We start from the raw sequence: 19696 nt of genomic DNA, 5'->3' as shown, positions 1-19696 counted from the left end.
AATGGGCATAAGGGTTAAACAAGAATCACTCACTCACACCACTGAGGGGATGACTAAAGTCCATGACTAAACAGTTATAAAAGAATCTTTAACTGAAACAGATAGGAAGAATCGTAAAAGAGTCTTTTTCACAAGGCAATGCCTGAAATGAAGATATCCTATATCAACAATGATTGGATTTCCTTTCCCACGGAACATGACTCCCGAATATCAGAGGGGTAATATCAAAACTTTGTGGCTATTAATGCCCACGTTTTATGAGTATCCCGTTTAGAAGGAAAAGAAAAGTATCAAGATTCCATCAGATGAGTCGGGTAAACAACTCGCTCTGTCTTGGCGCCTTTCTCAGGCTCGCTGATTATTTTTTCATGTCCTGCATGTACATATGCATGTATTTGATAGCTGTTTAAAAGAGCCGAGCATCTGGATGGAGTCCTAGAGGTGCCTCCCATCTGTATGCCATCTTCATCCTGCTCTTACAAGTCAACCTTGAAGGTGTACACAAAATGCTCTCTATAACACCAACACTTTAGGACATTGGTAGCAGACGTGAAACTTGTGTCAAAGCTTTGAGATAACGTAATGGAAAGAATGATTTAGGTTTGATGTTATTTGTTTGGGAATTGTTAGGAATTGTATGGTTGGTGCTATTTCTGCCCAGCAGCGTTATAGAGGGGAGGGGAAATATGAGCATGCATTGCAAGGCAGAGGCGAGTGTGATTCAGAAGCTCTGCTGCTGTTGTGTAGGTATGATAGGGAAAGACTGTCTGATATTGTCCAAGGTGTATTTATTGCTTGTTTGCCCTTGTCATGGGTAATATCGTGTCAAGGTGTGTCCAGGAAGTGAGAGACATCGTCAACAACTGTCGAGCTGGTCGCACGGACGATGATTCCAAAGTTCTCTACACGTTTCCTAAAGAGGATTTAGAGAAATACAAGATTCGGACTGCTCCTAATAATGTCGTGACTGATACCTCTCCCCCAGCCGAAAATAACGCTATTGCCAATGTCGAGAACAGTACACCGGAATATGCACGGATCGAGAAAAAGAAGGAGAACTTTGATGGATTCAGGATAGATAGGACCCACTTTTTAAAGGGACATGACTATGTGAATTGTGTGCATCCAGAGGATATAAGAAAAAGCTGGGAGGTCAAAATGGATTACAAGGAATTACGACCAGACCGGAGACAGTTTCAAGGAAAATGTGGTCCAGATGAAGAAGAAATCCGTCTGACTGCTGTTCATTTGTGCACAAGGGATAACAGGTTCAATATTGAGAAGGATTTACTGATTGCCAGGAAAAATTTTGATCGGACAAGAAACGGAAAACATTATGATAAGTCCTCTCGAATCAGTGACCCTGGCCGACAGATGTGTGATGTTGGGGTTCAGGTTGGAGGTATTGACAAATGTCGAAGGAAATCGGCTTCAGTTATCAAATATGCGGACAACTATCTGATACCCAAACTGACGTCAGATAAACATCTGGAAGAATATTCTTTGTTTGACGAGCCTAATGATAAGGTTGGCTTGTGTGAGATATAGTTAGAGAGCTTTAGTCGGAGTGGTAGATGCATTAGAGATGGTTCTTTCATTTCCATGTTTTGGGGAAAAAATTATAAGCAGGTTAATGTGGCCTGGTTGCTGATTTCAATGGCGGGATAATGTCATTGACAGCAGTTGTAGGGTGTGCAAGGAAATAGGAAGGAACTGTTCCCTTGCATCCCTTTTAGCTGCTGACGGTTGTCTTTTCCCACATCTCGCTCTCCTTGACCCTTGCTGGATGTTTGAAGTTTACTTGTGTTTTGTATGATTATGTCTCAGCCGGTACCATGTTTGTTGCCATGGAAACGTTTCTGTTTCAGTTGCTGCTATTTAAGTTGATGGTAGATTTCTATCACAAATTTAAATCATTAGTGTTCCGTGTATTAACATTAATGTAGGCTTTATGTATTTTTGAGTGTGAGGGTTGTGTTTATCAGTGAATGAGTGTAGCGTGTTGGCATTTTCAAGTAATGACAAATGTTGAAGGCATGTTGTATCTCGCTAGGTATTACTCACCATGCATGACTGTACATGGTCTTTGAGCAAGTGTAGCATGTCATTTGGCATTGGTTTGACATTAAGGAGACACTGTTGATAAATATTTCCAAGTTTGATATATATATATGTTTAATTGGGTTTTAAAAAATTATTTTCATTTTTAATACATTTCATCATTTAAAGAAAAGTGTACATCTAATCAGTGTGTAGAAATATCTTCACTCTGGCAAAAGTTGAAAGTGACAGCTAGATTTATAGTTTGCGTGGAAATGCTTCTTAAGTTTAGGAGATTCATTTGCATAAAGCATTTTTTCACACTTTTGTAGTACATTCATATAAACAGGGTGTGATATTCTGATATCTCATTAGGTATGAAAGATATCTGTTATCGTATGGTACTTGACATGCAACAGAGGTGCTTCACTACTGGTGCCAACCCTACGATTGGTTTCTTGTTTGTTTCTGTTTTACGCAGAAATTACGACAGTATGATCATATCACTGAAAGTACAAAAAGAGAGCATCTCATGTTGAAATAATGTTAATATTGCCGGAACATGTTCATTACAGCTGCTAATTGATCAATTAACGTACTACTACAGTGTGTACAGATACACCCTTATATAAGCTTATAGGCATGATATTACTGTTGAAGATACATTGTGTTACTAATACTTTTCTGAAAGTGCTACTTTTTGCAAGCTAGCTACTATTTGGAACCAAAAACTGTTTGCTCTTCTGAGAGTGTGTTTTCCATGTCGTTTGGAATGTTCAACACCATTGTGGCCCAGTGGAACACATGCTAAGGTGTATTGAGCATACTTTCATGATTGTATCTCTTGGAGGATCTGTGGTTTGTGGGTTTAAATCCCAGTCTTACCAATAATAATCTTTTGTGTCAATGATGAGTTGTTTGAAAATAGTCTAGGAACTGCCAACAGTTCCTTAACTTCTTTGAGTGGCATATATCCAAGTCAAAGCACATGTTTGTGTCAATCTGAACTATCTGATTCCCAAACTGAGACATTAATGGCATACAACCTGATTTGAGAGATCCCCTCTTGCATGCTGCTGGAATAGTGATCAGCACTTGTTAACATGGAAGTGAAAGAATGTGGTCAGTGAGGAGAGATACTGACAGCTCCATTAATAGGCACCAGCAGGCCAGGGCATCCTGGAACATGTTCAATCAGTTGGCACCTGCTAATCTACAGGGCCATCATCCCTCTGGTCCTTGATGTAGGAATCATATCTACCAGTTGTATAGGTTCCATCCAATCACACATTGTTGGCTGCCCAAGTTCAATAGTTTCATAGAGTCACTGAAGGCTAGACAAGGGTTAGTTTCTGGAATTATATCAGTTGGATAGAAACAAGCACATTTATTTTGAAATGGTGCCCCAGTGAATTATGGTCACAGGGGTGGAAATAACCCATTGCCCAACGTCCGAGTCCAGTGCTTTTTTCTGTCGGTCAAGCAAATTTGTATATCACACTGTACTGGTGTCCAGTTGACTTTCCAATATTAATTATGTTGTTTATTTAAAAATCAACAAAGAAAACAGCCGGTATAGTGGAAACATTTTCAGGGCAAGTGATTTTACATGTGCCACTGTACCGGAGTACACTAGCAATTTTAAAGTTATTTCCACCCCTGCAGTTGTATAGGTTCCATCCATTCACACATTGTTGGCTGCCCAAGTTCAATAGTTTCATAGAGTCACTGAAGGCTAGACAAGGGTTAGTTTCTGGAGGTTATATCATTTGGATAGAAACAAGCACATTTATTTTGAAATGGTGCCCCAGTGAACTACGGTCAGCACCAGATGAGCAGTGTATTTGTGTAATTTATGTGGAATATATGACCATTGCAATTATGTTTCATGTGTGTGTACAAATATGCCAGAAAATATATAATGAAACAGCATGTAAGGTAAATATTCATTGTCATCTTTCCAGTTTGGGTCATCTCTTTACTGATATCACTGGTGAAATTCAGACACCACATTACATGAGTTGAAAAAGTATTGAATATGGAAGGAAATCTAGTAATGCCCAAAGTGATATTTAATATAAGATACCCACAATTATCTTGTGTCCTGCCATTGAAAGATTATGACTTTTATGGCTATCTTGTATTTACACATATCTGTACCACAATTTAGGGATATCTTAGTAACGTTAATTCCTTATTCATTTTATTTTAATGTCATTTCATTTCTCCTAAATCCCTTGGAAAACAGTTATCTGTAACCTGTATCTTAAATTATTTCTTATACTGTACTATATCCAAAAAGCTGAAAATTTGTAATCTTGTAAACCTGAAATAAGTAGGGGGTGGTGTTATGTGGGGAATGTTATGTAAGGTGTAATAGTAGAGAATGTACTCCTTTGTTCTCATGACTCAAACTTTTACGTATTCCGATATGAGTCAGTTTGTGTTGTCATTGTCTGATCATATTGCACTGGTCCAACTGCATTTATGGCTGTATCAGTAAAGGGATCTGTGACCCGATGGGTTTTTAAAACATGACATGAGCAGGTATGTTATGGCAACATATGCTGACATTCTTTATCTGGCTTATGTTTCAATAAGCATAGTACATGCTGTATATGTAGAGAATTGCATTTTCTTTCCTCACGATGTTTTGAACATTCTGAACCAGGTAAGATAGAATCATTGATCAAGATTCTGCACGTTGAACACACATGAAGGTCTGGTTTGAATTGGTCTTCAGCAATCCATGCTTGTCATAAGAGGTGACTAACAGGATGGGGATCAAGCTCACTGACTTGGTTGACACTGTCATCTTATCCTAACTAGATAGATGCTCATGCTGTTGATCACTGGATTGTCTGGTCCAGACTCAATTATTAAGACTGCAGCCATATAGCTGGAATACTGCTGAGTGTGCATTAAAACAATAAACAAACCACCAAATATCATAAGTGGCAAGATGTAGGAGGTGACTAGTGAAATCAGTGAATAGCTGCAGTATTGCTCTTGCATGTTTAACTGGCCTACCAAAGAAGACTTTGCCACTGTGCAGAAAAACCCAGAAAAGCCCACATTAATGGTGGAAATAGCAACATAAACATAATACCTCGCTACTGAAATAGTAAAAACGGCAACTTTAAATCGCTCAAACTGAATATAAAAGCAAAGAGCCTGCAACTTCGATTTTGCGCATGCGTACATGGAAGAGGAAGTCTCGACCGCATGTTGACATTTTCAAGCTTGGACAAAAGTTACATTCCCTTTTTAAGTAGTTCTGTTGTGTTATTTGGCACATATCATCTTGATACTTGTGTGCACACTTGTTTAATTTACTTTCCATTTGTATGAAATGATTGACAACAATTATTTCAACATATTTAATACTTTTTCCACGTGAGGCGATTCACGGTTCCTCGGAAATTGGAAAGAAGCACGGATCGTAATGCACATGCGCAGTAGAGGTCAAAGTTCGCTGACATGAAAATTTTGCAGTTTCATAGTCTTTCGTTGCCGTTTTTACTGTTTCAGTAGCGAGGTATTATGTTTATGTTGCTATTTCCACAATTAATGTGGGCTTTTCTGCGTTTTTCTGCACAGTGGGAACGTTTTCTTTGGTAGGCCTGTTTAAGAAACGTTCGCTTACACACTAAGGAGACCTGTTGGTTGCTGACTTGGTTGATGCATGCCATCATAATCCAGTTGTGTAAACTGATGCTCCTGATGTCAACCAGTCCCTTTGTTGAGGGTCCCCCGCCGTCATATTGCTGCAATATTGCAAAAAGGGGCGTAAAACCAAACTCGCATGTTAAGGGTGGTACAGTAAGGCTGTACTGGGGAGTTAAACTGGGAAATAGGACCACTTTTCCTAAGGCCAGACCAATATTATTTCTTGCTGTACGGAGCAGCCGGTCATATTTTTTCAAGAATAAGAATTAATTTCTCTTTCTTTTCCCCCCCCCTCTCAAAAAATAAAATATTTAATGTTTTTATTGACCAAAAATGAAAATATTTTTTAGATTTTCTTTGTGCCCCATATACACTTCATAAATTGCCAAAATTAAAATACTTTTAGTATTTAGAAAGAATATTACTTTGACTGGTGATTTGTTTTTTTATGTTTTTCCCCTCCAGTCTTTAGGTTTTCTGAGGACAAAAGTCTGCAAAACAAGAAATAAGACCACCCTGGCCTAATTATAGTCTCGAACCAAGGAAATTGAATGTGGAATCTTTAATAGGTTAATTATATAAACTCATTTTAACAAGTTACCTATCACCTTTAGATTTGACATCAGATTTTGGTGCTGTGGAATTTACATTGATCTTCAGTAGGTTTATGACCTTATGAGAAGTTCAGAATATCATTTGTGTTACATAACAATTTCTTTGCGATATTAACACAGCTTTTTCTTTCCTCTTTTCTTTTTACCATTCATGTCAATTTCCTGAGAAGTTTTTGTAAAAGCAAAAAAACCTAAACAGCAAATAAGAGACTGTTTTTGCCTCATTGTGAGTCCAAGTAAGCATAGTGATGAATTCTTTGAGGGTAGTATCTGTCTAGGCTTGCTTGCCATCTGTGGTAGAGTCGTGAGGGAAGTGGACATATCAGGGTTGTAATGGGGATTTCATGTTCCCTGACAAGTGCAGACTGAAATACTTGCCCACGTAATAAGTATCATTCAGATAATGAAGCATGTACCAGGCTTTACGTTCCCCTCAAAGACAGAAAAGCCATTACCTTCAGGAAATTGCAACTACATAATGACTTAGCAGGATATGTGTCAGAATGTATGTGGAGATTCCTGAGTGGAAAAGTGCGACCTCAGTGACCTCTGGAGGTGCTAGTTCTTGTGAGTGTTGTAACCCTAGAAATGGAAACCAACAACAGTTGTGGATCCTCTTACAGCCTTTCCCATCCCCACCCCCACAAAAGATGTAGGAGATTGATACACTCTGTTGTAAGCTGGATGCCATTTCTAGGTTAGCTCTGGACCAGAACTGTGTCATGTCTGCTCTGTAGTCTGGCGCCATAATCTAAGGTTGGTACATGTTACCATTCTCTTGTCTTTGACTTGGCACTGTTTGGAGGGTTATGAATCAGATGTTGTCAAACTATGGGTTCTGTATAGGGTTTTGTTAAACTAACTGATAATGTATTTCAGTTACCTTGGCTTTGGATTGTCTTGGTTTATGGATCAGATGTCTGTGGGTTCTGTTTTTTTGTTAAATAAGATAATTTATTTCAGTAACCTTGGCTTTGCACTGTTCGGTGGTTTATGCATCAGATGTGATCAAACTATTGGTTCTGGACGGTGTTTTTATGAAACTAACTGATAAGTAACAGTTACCATTTTCTTGTCTTTGGCACTGTTTGGAGGTTCAATATCCTGATCTTATCAACCTATTTTTTCTGAAGGTGTTCTTGCAAAACTAACTGATATTTGGTTTGGTTTTTTGGGTTTTTTCGACACACTTGGGAAAAATCCAGTTATCTCATGGCATTCTAGAAGTGATCAAGTCTGGGCTGAAAGGTTTAGTGGTCGATGTTATGAGCAGTCGACTACTTCGGTATGATGGCTCAAAATCAGCCCAGTTACCTGACCAGCTGCGGACTGCATAGGCTACTGTGGACTTACAGCAGACCCCATAAGGAGGTCGCAGTCACTTGTTTGTGTTTTGAGAATATCAGTTTCCTTACAAGACACAGCCTGATAGGGTGATACATTGTATCCTGTCACCAGCAACTGGTTTGGCCGCTTGGGGTAGTGGTCACTTGATGAATGCTTGACTGCACAGGCCGGCCACTAGCCTTGCACCAAGGCTCTTACTGAATGATCAGCTCATGGATAAAAGTTATTCTCTTTTATGCAAGTCCTGGTAAGTCAAAAATCTAAGGATGGCAGTCTTTTGTTGTGAAGCTTTTGCAGGTCAAAAAGGCTAAGGAGATGTGTGTTTTACAAAGCTTATATTATCTGTAAATAATCATTCAAACTTAAATTCGTTTCTGTATAAAACCTTGTGCAAGTCCAGTAAGCAATGTCAACAGGCCTTAGAGTCCTTTGCTCTGAAGGGACATAATATTAACATGATTAACTGAGAACTCTTACTATGACTTAGAAAATACACTTTTGTTTTTTTTAATTTCTCTGTCCAAAGTAGATTTCAAGTATGTAAACATGCTTAGTATATAAATTACATAACATCAATTTTTGCTTACACGAAATGAAATATGAAGTCCATGAATTTGTGTTTTTTATTTTTAAGAAGACAAGCTAATCAAGGATACAACAGTTGCAAACACCCTTGAATATACTTGACCATGTTGGCAGTGTTGTCGTTGAAAATACAGAGGATTGATTTGACTTGGGAATCACAGTCAGGGATCATGTTTGCATATGAAGTTGCATGTCTGGATGGAAAATAAACCCATTATCATGGGTTTGAATTCCATATTCATCCCGAGTATTGCTTTAGGTTTATCTGCACCTTGCCAGCACTCGTGGTTTTGACTGAAGTAACAAGCTTCTTGGATTTGCATCATTCTGTGGTGAATCCTCCTACATTAAGCGAACATGGTGTGATGAAACTAAGATAGTGTAGTGTTAAGCCTAAGTTACTCCCTCACTTATTCACTGAAAGAAAAATTGATTATTTTTTCTCTCCAATTCTGTGTATTTTTCACAACTTACTTAAGTTGTTAGCCCTGCTTGAACATTGTTACTGGTACATTTTCTTTCAGTTTATAGTCCGTTTGGCTCAAAAGCGGACCGATGAATTGCAATCTAACTCGAAAACTAATAACCATAAAATACTCAATGAAACACTGATCATAATGAAAACGTCAGGCCTACTCTGTGAGGTTTTTGCAGAATTAATGTCCTAAAAATAAAAAAGTTGTTTAACTAACTATCATGAAAATATTGACACAGTTCACTATTTGTTACGAGGGAGGAGTGCAGAGAAAGGGACAGCCAGGTGTGCGAGAAAGGATGGAGACGGCACAGCACAGGTTAATGAATCAATAACTTTCTCGGCACTTGTGCAAGTGCTTCTCTAACACCTGGCTGTCCCTTGCCCTGCACTCCTCCAAATAGTGAACTAACAATATTTTAATGATAGTGAACTGTGTCATATATTTTAATGATAGTTTGTTGAGCCAAACGGACTATAGTTAGTGCCAGTTTGTAGTTATATTAAAGCTTTGAGACTTAGTTCAGAATTCTTCCACTTAAATGCAACCAATCTATGAGGATTGCCATCTTTGAATTTCAACTTGACCTTAGCAACATTTAGCAGTTGCTGGCATGCAGACTAGCATGAATTTCAGAGTGTACAGTATCAGTTCCGTGGGATTGAGATAGATACGATCGTTGATGGAGCTGTCATGTCTGTTAGTGACACCTGCAGTCACTGACAACATCCTCCTGTGAGTGACAGATTGTCCACCAGGTTGCAGCTACAAGAGGTGACACCATTACAGTGGCTTACAAAGCCTCACTCTTGCTGACCTTTAGAACCAGGTTGTGACTATACAGCCATGGTACATCACACCTGTATGCAGGGATTTATCTAGACCGGCACAGTTCCAGATATTCAGCCCTTCATCTGTGGCAAATATTAATCAAAATTTTAAAGTGGAATAAAAACATTTCCAATTCCTGAAAACTTACAAAAGTAACATTTAGATATTTAGATATTGAACAATATCATGACTTTGTCCCCATTTGCTTACCAAAGGCCATTCTCTGTCCAATGCATGTCCCTGTCGTGTATTGTTGTGTGGCAGTGCCTTGAGCATGTGCTTATTGCATGGATATGTGCTCTATATAAATATCCTATAATACTAAAATAATATAAGACAAACCAGGGCTCCAGATAATTTTTCATGATCAGGAGCATGTACTCCTTATTTTTTCAATATAGGAGTACTGGAAAACAATAAAAGTACATTTAGAGTACTGAATGGAATTTAATGGGGTATCAGTAATCTTGTGTTTTGTTTCATATATGCACAACAACATTGCTAGTCTTGTGCAAACAGGTCAATAAACAATGAAACAATACTTTTTCAGATAAATACGTCTGTAAATGATTCTAAGACCGTACACCATTGCTGTGGTGTGTATCTGCTACGTTTTCTAAATTATTTCCTACCGTATCGTGCTTATTTTATATCCGTACATACGCAGATACGGCCCTTATCTGGAGCCCTGACAAACTATTATGGATGTCAACTTCTTCTTTATTGTGTACACAACGTTCCTGGGCTATTCCTTGCCCATTCGTCATTCACCTGTTGGTACTTGAATACCAACTTCTATATGCCTCTCAAGAACCTCAATAATAAAATAATAAAAATGGCGATATGCTGTACAGCATGATACAGTGGGATAAGTTAACAAACAGGAACAGAGGTGTAGGTGATGATGCTTTGAATTTACAGGTTAGGTCATGTGAGGGTATCTAGCTGTGCTAGTCCAGATGGGTAGTCTGTTGTCCGAGTGTCTGGACAAATAACATTTGAGAATTGAGTTAACTTGGGGCACCAAGGATTGACATATAAGTACCTGGGATAGAAGAATTAAAGCAGTTCATTCACAAATGGACCACTCCGGCATATTAATTATGTTGTAGATGACACTCTTATCATTTGAGAATTGAGTTAACTTGAGGCACCAAGGATTGACATGTAAGTACCTTGGATAGAATAATTAAGGCAGTTCATTCACAAATGAACCACTTCAGCATTTCACCCATATAGCTCACCATCACAGAGTACTTACAAAACCTGTTACGTCTATTGGCAGTAGGAAGACTCTACTGCACCTTGGTGCTGGTTGCTTGGGCTGCACACGGTGTGCAGATGGAAGGCGATACAGTGCACTTGATGCCTGATAGCCAGTGACCGGATGCAGTGCATTGTGATGCTGTTGCAGTTCTGGATCTCAAATTCGCCTTCACCATGTTGGACATGGTGCTAACACTTTCAGTGGGGCTGGGAATGTCAGAGGTCTCTGTTTGACCATAATATGCAGCATTCACACATGGAGGAAACGCAATCCTGGTGTCTGACTGCAGTAGGCTAAACAGCTACATACCGCAGGAGTGATAGTCCTATTGGTGCCCTTCTGGTAAATGTGACATTTAAGCTGATATGGACTGCAGTTGTGGCCTAGTGGATAGAGTGTCTGGAGAGAGGAACGTGGGTGGTTCGACCCCTGGCTGTATCAATACAAATCATTTAAGAATGGTGCTTGCTGTTTCACTGCCTTGAGCCTGGAATTAGTAGAAAGCAGTGACTTGTCAGCTTGAAAGTCTTATACTGTTTAAAAGAAATTGTCCTCTTAATGTTGGTAAAAAATGTTTCACCCATAAAAACAGAAAATCTGTCATATTTCGAATAAAATTTGGTGTTCTGATATGCAAACTCATAAATCGGCGAGTTGGCCTCCTTAACTTCCCACTGCAAGATAAGTTATTTTCCAAACTTAAACTCTTAGTTGCATCTTTTTATATACATTTCCATACTTTGTAATGTTGCACACTACTCCTTGTATCAACAATGGCAAGTGAAGAAGTACAACAAATATTTATGTAAAAGATTATTCATGTTCAGGTGTTTATGTGAGCGTCTTTGTTATGAAAAACACCTATGGGTCGAAATGCTGTGTGTTAGTGGTAATTTTTGCATCGATTTTTTGAAAGGATGCGACTAAGTGCCACCATGAAGCGTTCTTGAATGAACTCCTGGCAAGTGTTATAAACTATTAACCAGTCAGATAAACTCAGTATCATTTTCAGATAAATATGCAAATAAGGTCACCTGGCAGTAAGTGAAGTTCTTAAGTATCCACTGTTTCTTATTATTAAGTAATGAAGAGATTATTATCCTTTTTTGATGCTGTAGCGTAAATATTTCTATAGGAAAGAAATATGTCTTATATTCAACAAATGAATGTATGATATATGTTTGCGTTCCTAATATGTGATATTTATGATAGTGAAAGGTGACCGCCTCCGTGGTGTAGTGGTTGCTTCACTGCGGCATGGTATCTCAGTGGGCTAGCACTATAAAACCAGCTTCAGTCTGGGCTAGTACAAGCAGCTGCACATACACATACACACGCATCCATGTCGTCATGTGAAATATTCTCAGGCACGACATAATTCCTATTTATGTAACAGTAAATAACATAGGCAGAGATATACCCTGAAATTGTCATTCAATATAGCTTCTTGGAGTAGATTGTTCATGGGCACCAAACTGTAGGACTTGATCTCTCTTTGAATATTGGGGGTATGGATGATCAATTCGCTCTGTTGATCCCCTGGGGGCACCTATGATCGTGAGTGTAAATCCCAGTTCATCCAGATTATGTTTCTAAATTCGTCAGCTCCATATGTGCTTGTCACCAAAAATGGAAAACGTCCGAGACCAGCATTCTTTCAGTGTTTCCTCCCACATTAAGCTGACATGCCAGGCAAATATGGACATGGCATTGAAATATGTATTAAACCCAACCTAACACACTCGCTCTTGAATTATTATATTTTTACCTTTTTATCAGTATGTTGTAGACATATGTTTAATGGGCGGTGTGTTGGTGTTGCAGACATCTTCTGACCCTGTGAGTGCCTTGGAACAACGACAAGAAGATGTCCTCCAGCGTTTGGTGGAGCTGCAGCAGTCGGTACAGAAACTCTCCCAGAAGTATGGAGTCCCTTTCTCCCTGGGAGGACAAGCAGCAGGCATGGTGGCTGCAGACAGCCCCATAAAGGTAATATCTTACATCGGTAATCTCCTATCATGTCCCATAACGGTAATATCTTACGTATCATGTCCCATAACGGTAATATCTTACATCGGTAATCTCCTGTCATGTCCCATAACGGTAATATCTTACATCGATAATCTCGTATCATGCTCCATACAGGTAATGTTTCATTCAGGTATTGTCCAACCTCTATCATGTCCCATACTAGTAATGTCTCATTCAGGTACTCTCCTATGATGTCCCATACAGGTAATGTCCAACCTAATTATTATCCCATACAGGTAATGTCCATCATAATTAATATCTCATACAGGTAATCTTCTATCATGTCCCATACTAGTAATGTCTCATTCAGGTACTCTCCTATGATGTCCCATACAGGTAATGTTTCATTCAGGTATTGTCCCATACAGGTAATGTCCAACCTAATTAATATCCCATACAGGTAATGTCCATCATAATTAATATCTCATACAGGTAATGTCCATCATAATTAATATCTCATACAGGTAATGTCCAACCTAATTAATATCCCATACAGGTAATCTTCTATCATGTCCCATACTGGTAATGTCTCATTCAGGTACTCTCCTATGATGTCCTATACAGGTAATGTTTCATTCAGGTATTGTCCCATACAGGTAATGTCCCATCATAATTAATATCTCATACAGGTAATCTTCTATCATGTCCCATACTAGTAATGTCTCATTCAGGTATTGTCCCATACAGGTAATGTCCAACCTAATTAATATCCTATTTAGATAATCTCCTATGATGTCCCATAAAGGTAATGTCAGGCACAGGTAATTGCAGCTAAAACATGACAAAGGACCACTACTGAACCGTTGCATGTGCATCCATTCCAGCAATGCACAGTCTAAGGGGAGATAACTTGAAGTTGAGTAAAATTATCTCCCCTTCATCTACATTCACTTCTTACTGTTTATGGATCTGGATCATTTAGGATCAGGGTGTATATGTATTTGTTTACATTTGTATATATATTGGTTTACATTTGTGTATCATATTCTCTACAAAATGATAATGTTTATGTTTTCAGCCTGGCGTGTTCCACGACATAGTGATCCAGGCTGACCCCAGCCGTCCTCCCCTCTCACTGCTGGTTCTGTACCAGCGACTAGCTGAGACATACAAGGTCCTGGCCTCCACCTTCGTCCACTCCTCTGCCACGCTGATGTACCTGACAACCTTCGGGACATCTTCAAGAATGGAGGGTCTGTGCCCAGGAGGGAGGCCCAAGTCTGTCTAACTCTCATTTGGAAACAAGGTGAGACTTATTTAGTTGTGTTTTGTCGTTTTGAAGACCCAATGCTTAAAGGTGTCATAGGCAATTTTGAGGAGTACCTTAGATGCACCAGGATTTGCAGGTTCCATCTTCACATGAACAATTCATCCATGAGCTATATTCAAGTTCTTATGCTTCACCTGGGTTGTGAATGTCTGCATTAACATTTTCCTCTAACATTATACAAAGACGTGTGTACCTGAAATGCTGCTTAACATAACTCACAGAAGGGATTTATGTTAGATGTTTATTATGATACAAGAAGTATATTATGCATTGACGTTTCCACATTAGATCACTCACGACTAAACTTTGTGATCAGCAAATATTGAAGCCCCAGAATATATATGTTTGATTCAGTATATAAGTTTTGTTATAACATTATTTTCAGTGAAAAATGGTCCAATTCTGATGATTAACACTGCCAAACAAAGTCCAATTTTCGGGGAGGCCAACATTGCTCGCTACATTGAACGCATTCTCAACCCTGCATACGACAGTGCAGACATCGTCATGGCAACACAGAGCGATGAATGGCTGGACATGGCTGACTTACAGGTTTCCAATGGCAACAACAAGGAAAAGGCAGCAGTAGTCCGAGCTCTCAACTCAAGATTAGGAAGGAATGATTGGCTAGTAGGTTCTTCGCTGTCATTGGCCGATATTGTCATGTGGTCTGCCCTCAACCAATCAGGACAGACTGCTGATGTGCCAAACAATGTGAAGAAATGGGTGAAGGCTTGTAATGATGCTTCCGTGTTTAAACAGGCTCTAAGTGCTCTTGGCTGAACATGTTTGAATAAAATCTGGTTCTGTGATACAAGATTTGCTCAGCTGCTCCTTCTGTCTTCTGTGGTGTGTGTTGCTACTAATTTATTCATCATAAATCTTTTACTCCCAAAAACAATGGCAATAACTTTACTTGAATTCATGTCTGCGAAATTTTTAATTTTATTTAAGTCAGAATTATTGTATGACCTACTGAAAGACGTTTATGCTAAGAAAAAAATATTATGTTAGATATTTATTATGCTGTATATATAAAGAATGACATACATTGAAGTTTTGAAATTTTTAACGAAAGATATTTCTTCAAAACATTATTTAGCTTGAAAAAGTTGGTGTTGCCCAAAAAAGAAGAAAATATTTGGATGAGTTGTCAGCTAAAGTATTCTCTTCCATGTGTATGACACAGATTATCATTAAAGATTTAAGAAGGAGCACTCAATAACATGCATTAGTTTCTTAAATGACTTTTTCATAGCAGTCACAAAAGATCATCTTGATGTGAAGGGCGGTGGGTTAGCCTAGTGTTTAAAGTGTTCGCTAGTCACGCCAAAGACACAGGTTCTATTCCCCACATGGGTACAATGTGTGAAGCCCATTTGGGTGTCCCCCGCAGTGCTATTGCTGAAATATTGCTAAAGGCAGCATAAAAACAAACTCACTCACTCTTGATGTGAACTGTTGTTCTACCTTTTGACTTTAGTGTTTGTTGTATCCATGGTTACCTGAAGACACAAACCAATCACATTCATGAACTTAGAACCCTGGAATATGGTACATTTACATAGACTCCTATTTTCAACTTATTTTCTCCCTACTAACAAGTCTGTTTCTCTAGCGTTGCCCAGATACCATTTAAATGAACCTTATTTGGAGAGATCTATTTTCCCGTTCTCCATTTCGTTGAGCAAAACTTGCATCTACAGCTGATCCAGTAACAATATGAATGGTGCTCTCAGTAATAGGGAAATGTTTTAGACAGAACTGATTTTATCTGGTTCATGTAAGACTAGACTTTTGGACAAAACCGTGAAAAGAATATCTGATACAAGATAAAGACAAATTCAGGAAAACTTGGCGGCCCTCACATTAACTTCCATAGACTATTGTAAATAGTGCAATAAACCATTGAAACAATTTACTAGTTTTCATCATTTGTAAACTGTATGGTAACAGTTGTGTATGATCTGGACTGATGATGTTTCACCATAGTTACTGTGTGAGCAGGAGCGGGGGGTAGCAGAGTGGATAAAGCATCTGAACATCACGTGGGAGACCCGGGTTTGATTCCCCGCATGGGTACAATGTGTGATGTGTGAAGCCCATTTCTGGTGTCTCCAGGGTTTGGCTGGAATGTTGCTAAAAGCGGGGTGAAACTAAACGTTCTCACTTATAACTCACACCTGTTATTGTATGTTATTATTATTATTAATTATTTTGCATACACCTTGAGATATGTCGGACACGGAGCTGATGAAAAGGCTTGCAGTCCACAAATCATTGAACTAATTTAGAGTGTTTCAACTGGCAAACAAGGATAAGTAGGATCGGCGCAGAGAACGTGTGTACGAAAAGTAGGCGGTGCATTGCAATGAGAAAATCCATTTGATTTGTGAAAGGTAGAGCAGATGTAGGCTAGTGCACGTGCATTGCATGATGATGAAATTGATTCTGTGCGTAGCTGCACACGTCTTGCTCATAAGACTCATGTCGCTGTAGCAAGTCGAACAACCTGGGGCCCCTTCGCTAGCAATGGCAAGAGCCAGTCGGCAGCACTCATACATGCTAATACGGGTCAATTGTCAGGTCGGTGCTCAACTTATCCTTGTTTGCCAGTATGTGAATACATTTAAGAATAGAATAAGAAGCATTTATCCATGATAAGCTTTGGTCAGGAATATATCGGCTGTGTCACTGCAACCTGTAAATACTGTGTCTTGACCAGGCAAGCCAGCAATCGGCATACCACAGAAAATGACAATAAGATCACTAATAGGTGAGTCACAGTTGCGGTCGTTGAGAATGACAACTAGTGATTGACCTGTTCAAGGAAGGTTCAACACAGTCTGTAATATGGAATACGATTGGCACTATTACCAATCAACATTGTGGCTTAGGGATTAATTTATGGTGTGTGTGTGGTGTGCGTCTTGTGAGCGATATGATTTTAAGGGGGTCACCAGTTTTGTTCTGGGGAGCTAGGGGGTCAGCTCAGCAATTTTGTACATAAAAAAAATGTTTAAAATTATACTTGAAATTATGGGAACAGGGGTCACTGTGTACACTTATTTAGTACATAAATTTTAGGGGAGTCATTCACATTGTACATGTTTCTCCATAACAATCATCATCACCCCCTTGCCATAAATTATGAACGGTCCCTTAGCATCAAATTACAGGAAACAAACAAATCAAAGTTAGCCTGCAAGACATATTCTGTTGCTAGATACTGATACAGGTGTTGAGGTCACTTCCTAAATATGGTAGTGAATGAATGCAAGGGGTTCATTGTATACAACACAAGATATATACAATATATACGTAGAAATTCCAGGACTTGGTGATCTATTCTTCTCCACAATACACAAGGATGTCTTGTGAACACAGGCAGCAAACTGAGAAGGATTTCTCCATGGGATAACTCCCCACCCTGCTCAGTAACTAAAACAACAGTGACATTAAGGGAACCACAGGGGATCACTAATACACACGTTTCACAGCAAGGCTGACACTGATACCCACCTTCTGAGTGACATTAAGGGAACCACAGGGGATCACTAATACACACGTTTCACAGCAAGGCTGACACTGATACCCACCTTCTGAGTGACATTATGGGTACCACAGGGGATCACTAATACACATGTTTCACAGCAAGGCTGACACTGATACCCACCTTCTGAGTGACATTAAGGGTACCACAGGGGATCACTAATACACATGTTTCACAGCAAGGCTGACACTGATACCCACCTTCTGAGTGACATTATGGGTACCACAGGGGATCACTAATCCACATGTTTCACAGCAAGGCTGACACTGATACCCCACCTTCTGAGTGACATTAAAAGGGTACCACAGGAATCACTAATACACACGTTTCACAGCAAGGCTGACACTGATACCCACCTTCTGAGTGACATTAAAGGGTTACCACTGGGGATCACTAATGCACATGTTTCACAACAAGGCTGACACTGATATCCACCTTCTGAGTGACATTAAGGGTACCACAGGGAATCACTAATGCACATGTTTCACAGCAAGGCTGACACTGAACCCACCTTCTGAGTGACATTAGATTAAGGGTACCACAGGGGATCACTAATGCACATGTTTCACAGCAAGGCTGACACTGATACCCACCTTCTGAGTGACATTGAAGAGGGTACCACAGGGGATCACTAATACACATGTTTACAGCAAGGCTGACACTGATATCCTCCACCTGAGTGACATTAAGGGTACCACAGGGGATCACTAATACACATGTTTCACAGCAAGGCTGACACTGATATCCTCCACCTGAGTGACATTAAGGGAACCACAGGGGATCACTAATACACATGTTTCACAGCAAGGCTGACACTGATACCCACCTTCTGAGTGACATTATGGGTACCACGGGGGATCACTAATACACATGTTTCACAGCAAGGCTGACACTGATACCCACCTTCTGAGTGACATTAAAAGGGTACCACAGGGATCACTAATACACATGTTTCACAGCAAGGCTGACACTGATACCCACCTTCTGAGTGACATTAAGGGTACCACAGGGGATCACTAATGCACATGTTTCACAGCAAGGCTGACACTGATATCCACCTTCTGAGTGACATTAAGGGTACCACAGGGGATCACTAATACACATGTTTCACAGCAAGGCTGACACTGATACCCACCTTCTGAGTGACATTAAGGGTACCACAGGGGATCACTAATACACACGTTTCACAGCAAGGCTGACACTGATACCCACCTTCGATATTGACATTAAAAGGGTACCACCGGGGAATCACTAATACACCGTTTCACAGCAAGGCTGACACTGATATCCACCTTCTGAGTGACATTAAAAGGTGCCACAAGGGGATCACTAATACCACACGTTTCACAGCAAGGCTGACACTGATACCCACCTTCTGAGTGACATTAAAGGGTACCACAGGGGATCACTAATACACATGTTTCTACAGCAAGGCTGACACTGATATCCACCTTCTGAGTGACATTAAGGGGAACCACAGGGGATCACTAATGCACATGTTTCCAGCAAGGCTGACACTGATACCCACCTTCTGGTGACATTAAAGGGTACCACAGGGGATCACTAATGCACATGTTTCACAGCAAGGCTGACACTGATACCCACCTTCTGAGTGACATTAAAGGGTACCACAGGGGATCACTAATGCACATGTTTTCACAGCAAGGCTGACACTGATACCCACCTTCTGAGTGACATTAAAGGGTACCACAGGGGATCACTAATGCACGCGTTTCACAGCAAGGCTGACACTGATACCCACCTTCTGAGGTGACATTAAAGGGTACCACAGGGGATCACTAATGCACCGTTTCACAGCAAGGCTGACACTGATACCCACCTTCTGAGTGACATTAAAGGGTACCACAGGGGATCACTAATGCACATGTTTCACAGCAAGGCTGACACTGATACCCACCTTCTGGTGACATTAAAGGGTACCACAGGGGATCACTAATGCACATGTTTCACAGCAAGGCTGACACTGATATCCACCTTCTGAGTGACATTAAA

The 19696-nt window shown here is 39.8% G+C and overlaps 1 protein-coding gene across 1 annotated transcript; it reads left to right on the top strand.

The window, feature by feature from the left end:
- Positions 1–736: 736 nt before the first annotated feature.
- On the top strand, positions 737–16047 carry LOC124279549 (aminoacyl tRNA synthase complex-interacting multifunctional protein 2-like). Its single transcript, XM_046715378.1, is given in 5 exon segments — positions 737–1527; positions 12654–12818; positions 13879–14031; positions 14034–14106; positions 14516–16047. Coding segments are annotated over 5 exon segments (1506 nt in total). The 5' UTR covers positions 737–810; the 3' UTR covers positions 14914–16047.
- Positions 16048–19696: the final 3649 nt, after the last annotated feature.

The sequence above is a fragment of the Haliotis rubra genome, unplaced genomic scaffold, assembly GCF_003918875.1.
Source record: "Haliotis rubra isolate DU_JTF1 unplaced genomic scaffold, ASM391887v1 Scf252, whole genome shotgun sequence".
Classification (NCBI taxonomy): domain Eukaryota; kingdom Metazoa; phylum Mollusca; class Gastropoda; order Lepetellida; family Haliotidae; genus Haliotis; species Haliotis rubra.
This window is presented reverse-complemented; position numbering and strand designations above follow the sequence as displayed.